The 9,680-nt window shown below is 36.6% G+C and overlaps 1 protein-coding gene across 19 annotated transcripts in view; it reads right to left on the bottom strand.

Annotated features, from left to right (window-relative positions):
• LOC107089901 (calcium/calmodulin-dependent protein kinase type II subunit gamma-like) overlaps positions 1 to 9,680 on the bottom strand; it is an 80,842-nt gene that overhangs the window by 26,380 nt on the left and 44,782 nt on the right. For all 19 annotated transcript variants that reach the window (XM_015382932.1, XM_015382934.1, XM_015382937.1 and 16 more), the window contains exons 7-9: positions 5,784 to 5,886; positions 4,614 to 4,697; positions 816 to 910 (exon numbers count right to left, since the gene is read on the bottom strand). In XM_015382932.1, the coding sequence (XP_015238418.1) occupies positions 816 to 910; positions 4,614 to 4,697; positions 5,784 to 5,886 (282 nt within the window). The remainder of the gene's footprint in view (positions 1 to 815; positions 911 to 4,613; positions 4,698 to 5,783; positions 5,887 to 9,680) is intronic.

Raw genomic sequence — 9,680 nt, 5'->3', positions numbered from 1 at the left:
CATTATCCTGAACAAAACGTACTATTAGAGTAGTTTCTGAAGGCAGAAGCTACTTTACTCTAATTTCAACTATTTGAGTAAATGCACATCATTATTTTCTTTTGTAAAAAAAAAAAAAAAATCTATATCGATGTCTAATTTTTCTTTTTACTTTACAATTACTATTTTGTGTTGGTATAGCAATTTAATTGGATAGAAATACATGAAGTTTGGGGGCTCTAATGTGACAAAATGTGATAGGGTTAATTAGGTAAGCTCTAAGAATGTATTGCATTTTCCAATAAACTGATAAACACAGTTTTTTCACTTTAAACAGTAAAAGCAACAGCAGCCTGCAGCCTTTTGCTTAGATTCCAGATGTTGTATAGGCTCAAACAGCTGTGAAACCAAAAGCAGGACAGTACCTAATAATTTAACAACTGGTGACAAATGGTTAACAGCAGATTGGTACAATTTTCCAGTTTACATCTTTAGATGAAATATTAAGGAGTTTAAAAACTGAAGATATTACTCAACAAAACACCATAAAACATGAATATGCAACAGACATCACTGCAGATGCTTTGTGAAAAGGTGAGGAAAAGGTTAGAATTCAGAAATAAATCCTGTTTCCGTTGTCTGGGAAACAAAATGTAAACTTAGAAGAGGTTAAACCAGGTTAAGGTCAACAGGTAATGAGCAAACACACATGTTGTGCTCATTTATGCATGTAACTGAACAATCAACAGCAAGGACAGATTTATTGTTAACCAGTCGCACAAGTACAGATGGTAGAAGCGGACTAAAGTACAAGAACATTAGAAGTAATGACTTACATCATAGGCGCCAGCTTTGATTTGTTGGTAGAGTTTGTGTTGGTCCTCATCCCAAAAAGGAGGGTAACCCACTAACAAGATGTAGAGGATCACACCTTGCAAAAAATAAAAAATAATTAATAACAATTAACAAGGACATTCATACAAAGATCTGAGGGAAATTAGGCTGAATGAATGAAACTGAATGAAGCTGCCATGTTGATTGAGTGGAGTCATTTAACTGACCCCTGAAATCACTGGTTGGACTTTAGAGAGGCAAGTTAAAGCTTTAATTTCAGCTATACTCAGAGAGCATTGTTTAAAAAAAAAAAAAAAAAGGCTCAACCACAGACCTTATCCTAGCAAAAAACTTACGTTTTTGGGTTTAGAAGCAAAGCTGTGCAATGTGACTGCTTTATTATGCCCATTAAAAAAACATACTAAATCCCTTTTATAAATAAATCAAAGCTTGTTCTACTACTGACTGTTCTTTGGTGTTTAGATTGCGTGTCTGAACTACATTTCCATTTTATGACATCATCAGGTACCCATTATCATCCAGATACAGGCTATTACTGCCCGATTTTTCTAAAGGATCATAGTGCACAGGAACTATTCAACCAACATATAATATTTGCATCTAGTTCTGCAAACAGATGCCCTAATATAACCACATTAGATTTTTTACAGCATTTTGTGGAGCTTGTGAACGCTTCACAGTTCTAACTTACTGATTTCTCATTCAAACAAACAATGGAAATTTGATTGAAACAAGTTTTATTAACATTACTTGACGATGTGAAATATTTAAGAGCTGATTTAGAAATGGTGTTTATGAACTACGTGGAAAATGGTCATCAGTGAACGCAGACCTGCATAAACTCTAAGACAATGATCTGATTCCAGTTTCATTATTGGTGAAGAGTAGTAATTTCACAATTTTTTGGGGTTTAAAATTAATCAAAAACTAAACCAAGCTCTCTGTTGATTGGCTGACAGTCCCCTGAGCCCCTCTCCACTCCTTTGCCAAGTCAGTATTGGTGAAAGAAGTAGTTTTTCTGGGCCTAGGGCTTGTGAGAGTGGACAGATTTCTAATATCCTTACATTCTGAGCCAAGTTAATTTTTATGTGCTTATCGCTTGATGAAAAGAATGAGACAAAAAACAACCAGAAAAGGAGGAGAAAACAGTATCCAAATGAACTAGAAGCCAACAGGAGGGACTACAGAGAACACATCGAACAGCACATCAGGGATATTGTGAGGAAAGCCAAGTCCCGGAACGAGTGTGACCAAACGTAAACTTCTATTCTCATGTGCACCGTTTCTGCTGCCAGAGTCGTAGCTGTGTCCGCCTGGTTAAAGTGTTCAGTGTTAGTGACCGTTTGCAGCATTCAGCAGTTGCACCACATTCAGCGTGAGCCTGGAGTTAATATGTATAAATTTACAAATATTGTAGACAGTGTTTGCCAAAAGTTCTTGTTTTTTTTTTTTTTAGTTCCTTAAAAACGCTACAGCCTAAGTTTGTAAAATTAAGCTGATGAAGTTTCTCAGTCATCCAGGTCATAGTCATTCCGTAAAAGTTTAAAAACAATTCACTGGAGTTGGTTTCCAAGGTTTGAAGACGTTTCGCTTCCCCTCCAGGAAGCTTTCTCAATTCAAATGTCTGACATTTGAATTGAGAAAGTAAAATCAAATTAAGTAAAATCAGATAAAAGCAGTTCATGTCACTAATTAAATAAAAAAAGTAGACTGTTTGCTTTAAAATGGAGAGATACTTGAAATCAGTTTCCTGTATTTAACCTCTTGAGCCTGGTATGGGGCCCAGCGGACCCCCGCACATTTTCATCTATTTATCAACATGGCTGAGACACAGTGAAATTTTTTCCTCACCTTCCCTTTCAAAAGGGCCTTTAAAGTTTCTAAAAAAAATAAAAAAATCAAAACAACTAAAATGAGATTTAAAATTCAATGGGACATGTCGGATTCCGGTAAATTATTCAGTTTTTTTTGTCACATCCCCTAATGGCTGGCATCATTGCAAACTATGGAAGTCATTGCGGGACAGTTTCCCAGAGAAGTAATCTGCTTGCATTTCACATATGTCCTGGGTGCTCAAAATCTGCACACTGAGCTGCAGAGGAGAGAGGTTGCCTTACACATGCCTGCCAGCTTTGTTTCATCAATCCTTGCAGTGTTATTTTCATTTTCTCCCACAATAATAACATATTACAATGATACAGAAGAAGAAAATGACAGATTTTAAAGGCTTTGGGGGAAATTCATTGGAAAAGATTTTTCAGAAAACAGCCTGCATTTTGACGCAGAAGAGGTGGAAGCGCTCCATAGAGAATTGCTGTTTGAGTAAATTCTGTTGTAAAGTTTTAATTTCAGTTTTTTTCGATTGCATTCCTTCTATTTGTAAAAGTGGAAATAATGCTGATCTGGTAATAAAAACTTTACAATTAATCACGTTTTCCGCAGCCTTATTACAACTGTTATGATTCTCACACAAAGATGATGATATGATACACAGAGATCCGCTTTATGAATATGTTCTGCTGTAATTTTATATTTTTAGCTTATTTAAATAACATATCTGCTATTTCAAAAAGTGGACACATTTATAGAGTAGGAAAAAATGCTGATCTGGTAATAAAAAACTTTACAGTCCCCTCTCAGACACACCCTCTCCTTACTGTAACTACTGTATGTAGATTTGATTTGGGCAACTTCATAAAGCTTTCACCTTATCCAAACTTTACCAATATAGATTACTCTTACAACAGAACAACATATGCTATTTTTTTTGCTAGTTCTGTTGTAGAGTTAGCCATAGTATCTTGTAATCAGGAAAAAACAAACAAACAAAAAAAAAAAACATACATCTAATTTTCTATTAATTTATTGAGTTCATGCTGCCTATAATGGTATATTTTAATAAAACACAGTTAAATCTAATGAAAAAACAAGTAGCATGGACATTATTTGACCAGATTTTTTTTGTATAAGAATAAAATCTATTTGGAATATTTTGGACATCTGTGCCAAAATTTCAGGTCGGCCTGCCACACTCTCCGCTAAAACCTTTTTGGAACAAGTATACTTCAACCGATTCAGTCCAAATTTATTGCTGCTATTGTGAAGATGTGTTTCTATCGATTCTGAGGCTTCATTCGGCGTTTCAAACAGGTTTCCATGGCAATTTGCAGTTTTCCCTTTGAAAGAAATTGGGCAAGGCTTACCAATTTTTGCTGTTTGATCATCTATAAATCAGAAATTATGACACAATAGTGGCCCCAAGCCGATTTTATTAGATATCCAATTTTTGGTGGAAATTGCTCCAAAACCCTGTGGGTTTAAGGGGTTAATCCATCATCTTTCTAAATTAAATTAACCGGAAGCATTTTCACATTAATTTCAGTTAGCTGTAAACAGATCTGACAAGATAAGAGCAATGAAGCAAAAAAGCTGATAAAAAAACAATATTTCTGTCAGTTTAGAAACTTTGTCACAGAACTTTTTAGCCAATTTAGGAATAAATGTAAAGACCATAATGCTATTTGTTTTTCTTTTTAAATAACTCTTTAAAGTTGTACAGAAATGAGAAAAATGTAACAAAAGAAGGTTGAATTTTCACTTTAAATGTGTTGAAATACTTATGTTTCATCAGATTGGAGGATAACAGACATAAATGTTGAATCAAATCAGATGTTATGAAATTCATGGAAATGTGTTGAAAATGACCATAGAGGAATGATTTGTTCAGTCTGGGATTAACAAATTGTGTCTGCAATCTAAAATAAAAACATTTTACTCACCACACGCCCAGATGTCCACTGGCTTGCCGTATGGGTCCTTTCTCAAAACCTCAGGCGACAAATATCCAGGAGTTCCAGCAAAACCTGCAAAAGTTAAAGAATACAGTCACAGTAGAAACAGCTTCAAGTGTGGAGCTAATAAAGCACCCAGGAAAAAAAAACAAAAAAACACGGGAACATAAAATATTTCCGATAAACTAGCTTTTATTTTACTTTGCTTTTAATTTGAAAGGCTTTGAATAAATGTCCGGTTCTGACAGCGCAGGACACCTCACATTGCAGGTCTGCAATGAAGGGTCCTGACACTGCAGGTCTGCAGCTAGAGTCTCTTGCTGAAAGCCCAACAGCAAGAGCTTGGCAGGTGCTAAGGGTTCCAGTAAGGGACATGCCAAGCGTAGAAGAGCTCCATGTCTGATCTCCAACAGGTAAACCAAAAGAAACAAGATCTATTCTATCAAGCACTGAATCATTACTAGGACATTACAGTGTTCCTAACCAGGGGCATGCCTGCAGGAAGAAGCTGGAATTTATAAGCTGAAAAAAAAATGAAAAGCACCAATTTCACAGTGAGGCACAGTGGCGGTTCAGTAATGCTCTGGGACTGCTTTGTTTCTCCTGGAACTGAAAGCTAAAAGTCTGTGGATGGCAAGATGGATTCAATCAGACATCAGGATACTGTATCTTTGGGGAAATATGCTTTCAGTGAAGAAGCTGAAGCTGATGCATCATTGGATAAAAAAATAGGAAAAGTCCTGCCAGACACAAGAGTAGCCATCAGACATGCATGATTTAAGCTTGATCTGTTATCTCAGGTGTGATTCTTTATACACAAACCAAACTATTTCAACACACTAAAGGCCTTTAGCCATAAGAAGTAAGGAGTTTGTAATGAAACTTGTGTCTGGCTATGAATCCTGTCTGCTGTAGTCACTAACAGCAAAAGGTTGCTCTGCTACGCACTACACATGCTGTCATTAAAGGGTTGCTTAACTTTGAGTAGTCCTTAACATTGCATCTTTCAATTTGTTTGCAGCAATTGGCCATATACAACATGTCTGTACACTTTGCTAAAGGGTGGCACTATAAGTTACTGGAGCAACTTCTGCTGCAGGGAAACAACTTAGAAGAGGAAGTACAGAGGGGGAACGGTTAAAATGAGCCTCTTCTTACCGAACCATGCCTGTTGGTCACCTTGCACCTCAATGGCGAGACCGAAATCTGCAAGCTTCACAGCTGCTCCCTTCATCTTACTGGCGAGGAGAAGGTTTTCTGGCTGTAACACATGCAGGCAAATCATTTTAGAGGATGAAGCAGATGTCAGAATCTTAAACAAGTTTAAGTTTAAGTAAAAAACGAAAGAGAAGCAATTTCATGCTCAGGAAAACATTTTATGCCACAAAAGAGATAATGAGCAACAAGTTGATCCATGTGATTAGTTGCAAGAGGCACGCATCCTTCCTTTAAGAAATGTCTCATCTCTGTAGAAGCTGCAGGACAATGGTGACATCTACAAGTGCAATGAAGCATTATGAGGCTGAGTTGGTCACTGTAGATTGCCTGACAAGAACCTTTTCATTTGGCTCTCACGGTATTTAACCCAACACTTTGACTATGTCCATCTCATTACATCGTCAAGCATAAAGGTCTGGCTTTGACAAAGGTTAATATATACCTACAGTAGATGATAGTCTAACAACAAGTTTTTCCATTTATTTTCCTTGTTTTTCTCCATTTTGATAAATAAATCGAATGTAAGGCACAAGAACAATCTTTAGCACAGCAGACTACAAATCTGTACATCTTCGAAGCTGATATTTAAAGAATTTTACTCCTTGGTTTCTCACAATAATTTACCAACATAAAACTACTAAGTTGGAGAAACAAAGATGTTGTCAGGTTTATACTACATTTCATCAGGGATATTTTAGAAACACCTAAACCCGGGTTGTAACACATTTCCCTTTAGAACCAGGGGGCTAGAAGGGATGTTTAAACTCAAGGCGACAGTGGACCAATCTGTTAGCATATCATTTTAACTAAATAACTTCTTTAAGTGTAATTTTAGCTTTTACTTTCACTAATAGCCCATTAGACAAAAGTTAAAAAAGCCAAAGTACAATCATTTAAATTCTTATATAAACAACAAAGAATGTTAACAAAGGCCCAAAACAATCAACGTTAGCCATATATTATGAAAAGGTTACTTGTCTTGAATCCTAATCAACCACCTAAATGAGTATAAACATGAACAAAATTAAGTATGTACGCTATTGATGGAATTCATCTTCTAAATGATATAAGTAATAATGTTAGAAATTCCCTATAGTGAAGCCAAACCAATGTTCTTGTCTCCTCCTTTCATTCTTTTCATTGGATGGGTGTATACTACTGGTTTAAGCTGCTTTCCCTATTGTTACTATTTAGAGCTGTGAAAACATAGAGCGCTATGAGTATCTGTATTAAAATGCAGCCGCAGAGACTTTCCATACCACGCAGGTTGAAATATTAGTGCCTGCTTTTCATTTATTCTTACTCAACTTTAAAGATCATGCAGGCTGCCCCCTATAGATCTTGTCTTGGGTGACTAGGGCGTCCTTCACTGCCATCAGGAATGGTCTTTAAAACAACATTATACACAAAAACAAAGCGTTTCGCCTCCAACACAAAAAAGCTTTTATTTTGCATTATTCCTACATCAATTAAAAGCCATTTATTAATTAGTCGACCAAGGCTACTCAGCATTAAAGGATTACTACAGCACAAAACCTTTGACACAAAATTTATTTAAATTTAGAAACCACAAGCACGGCAGAGTTCCTCAGGTCTACACCCAACTATTAATGGCAGAGATTATTATAGATATAATTTTTTTGACTCTGTCTTCATTGGTTTCTTGACCTCCCCATGAAGAAACCTTGAAAGCTAATATTGTGCTGCAAACCCTTTAACGTAAAAGGATAACTCAATACCACACCCCAATTGACTTTACTGTCAAATTAAAAATCCAAACTGGCTCATTTTCTGTAGCTACACTTTTAACCGGTACGAGCTCTTCACATGTTGGCCCTTATCTAGCTACACATTCTTTATTTCCGACCCAAGTCTCAGATCTTACAAAAGGCAATAAAGAAAAGAGGACTTGGGACCACAGAGCTTTTCTGAAGCAGCAGAAACAGACATACAGAGATAGATAGATGGGAGGTGGCATAATGAGTCCCTACAACGGCACCGCAGCAGCCGGGTGACTTCACCCTTCTGTTACCATAGCAACCCTGCCTGCCACCACCATTCAACTCTTCCCTCTCCTACATCCCAACACCGCACCTCCGCCACCTCTCCTCCAAGTGTGCGGTTCACCCCCAAGATGACGAAAAGACAGAAAATATTAAACCTGTGCGTGAGGATGCATATCTATACGGCCTAATTTGCCTCTGAGAGTTCTGGTTTCCTGGTATTCTGTATTCCAGCTGCCTCCTCTGCCTTCTTGAAAAATAAAATACAAATAAAACATCTTTTTTTTCCCTCTTGTGTTATATGGATTGTTATTACAAGTAGAAAGAGGAAAATACAGCCTTGTGGTTTAAGTAATTTATTATATTCTACTCAAAGTCTACTGTAAGTGAATATCAGTCCATTATGCGGATGAATAATATCAATCTACAGGATGTAGCTTGAATCCACCCTGATACAATTTCGACACCATGAAAACAGCCATATTCTAATAGGGTCAGACGGACCAAATCAGAAATACGATTTAAGGAACAAGGCTTATATCCAAAGTTCTCATATGTATTTTAGCATAATTTATCCACAAAATGACACCAACTAAAAAGTTTTAGTATTGAGGTAGTTTGTATACCAAAAAACAATGAATGTAAGGCGGAATAGGATGGCTAATATTCTGGAAAAAGGACGTGACTCAGAGCGGCCCATCTGTACTGAACTAAAGTGGGATTTTCAGTTTTTTGAAAGAGCCTGGACTCCACATGATCTCAAATTTCATTAGCTGCACCCTGCCCTGTTAACTAGCAGACCTATAGATTAAAGGCATGATTAAATAGAACCGGTGTGACAAAATGATGGAGAGCTTCAAGAACCAAGTCATTTATATCCATCAGTCTGGATTACAAAGTCTCTGAGGTTCCAATGCTTTGGGGCTTCAGTGTACTACTGTGGAAGCTACTGTCTACAAATAGGAAAACCAAAATTACTCCAAGGGCTCATTGATGACTCAACAAGGACGTCAAAAAACAACTTATTAACCAGCGACCATATCTAATGCACTACAGACCTTACTTGTCTTGGATTATTTCAATGTTTTGAACATGTTAAAAAAAAAGAGATTTTTAAAAAAGGCTCTGCATGGGAGTGTTCAATTTAAATCAGACCAAGATGTTGTCACACAACCTTGAACAGGTGCACAACCCTGACAAGTTATTGCAAACCTTTCCTGACAGTCATTGGCACTTTTTTCTCATATGACTTGGTTGGATTAGAAAGTACTGCTCCTTTAATAAAAACACTTAATATCTCAGAATTGCATTTTAGTAATAATAATAATAATAATAATAATAATAATAATAATAATAATAATAACAACAATAATAATAACTGAACTTAATTGATCTCAGATTGGAGAAATTTACCTCTGCATTAAACCCATTCCTTTGGGAAGCAGTGGGCTGCCATTGTGCGGCGCCCAGGGAGCAGTGTCTGGTTAAGGTTCTTGCTCAGAGACCCAGAGTGGCATTCTGTGGGAGTGGGGCTCAAACTCAGAACCTCAGGACTCCAAGCTCTATCCCCTAACCACTAGGCCGCCCCTCCCATTATCTGCTCAATACTTTAAGATTAATTTTACCTTTAGTTTACAAAAAAACAAAACAACAAATGTCATGTATATTTGGCACTCTGACTTCCTTAGAATTATCAAGCATAAAAGAAATCAATACGATTACTAATATAACCTGGACTTGGATATTCTGCACTAGTATCACACTTAAAAACAAGCTAAAAGTAGAATTTGTAGTCTCTTTGTAAAATAAAAACAAAATCACAGCTTGTTGCTAA

This window comes from Cyprinodon variegatus, unplaced genomic scaffold (genome assembly GCF_000732505.1).
Source record: "Cyprinodon variegatus isolate N-32 unplaced genomic scaffold, C_variegatus-1.0 Scaffold270, whole genome shotgun sequence".
Taxonomy (NCBI): domain Eukaryota; kingdom Metazoa; phylum Chordata; class Actinopteri; order Cyprinodontiformes; family Cyprinodontidae; genus Cyprinodon; species Cyprinodon variegatus.
This window is presented reverse-complemented; position numbering and strand designations above follow the sequence as displayed.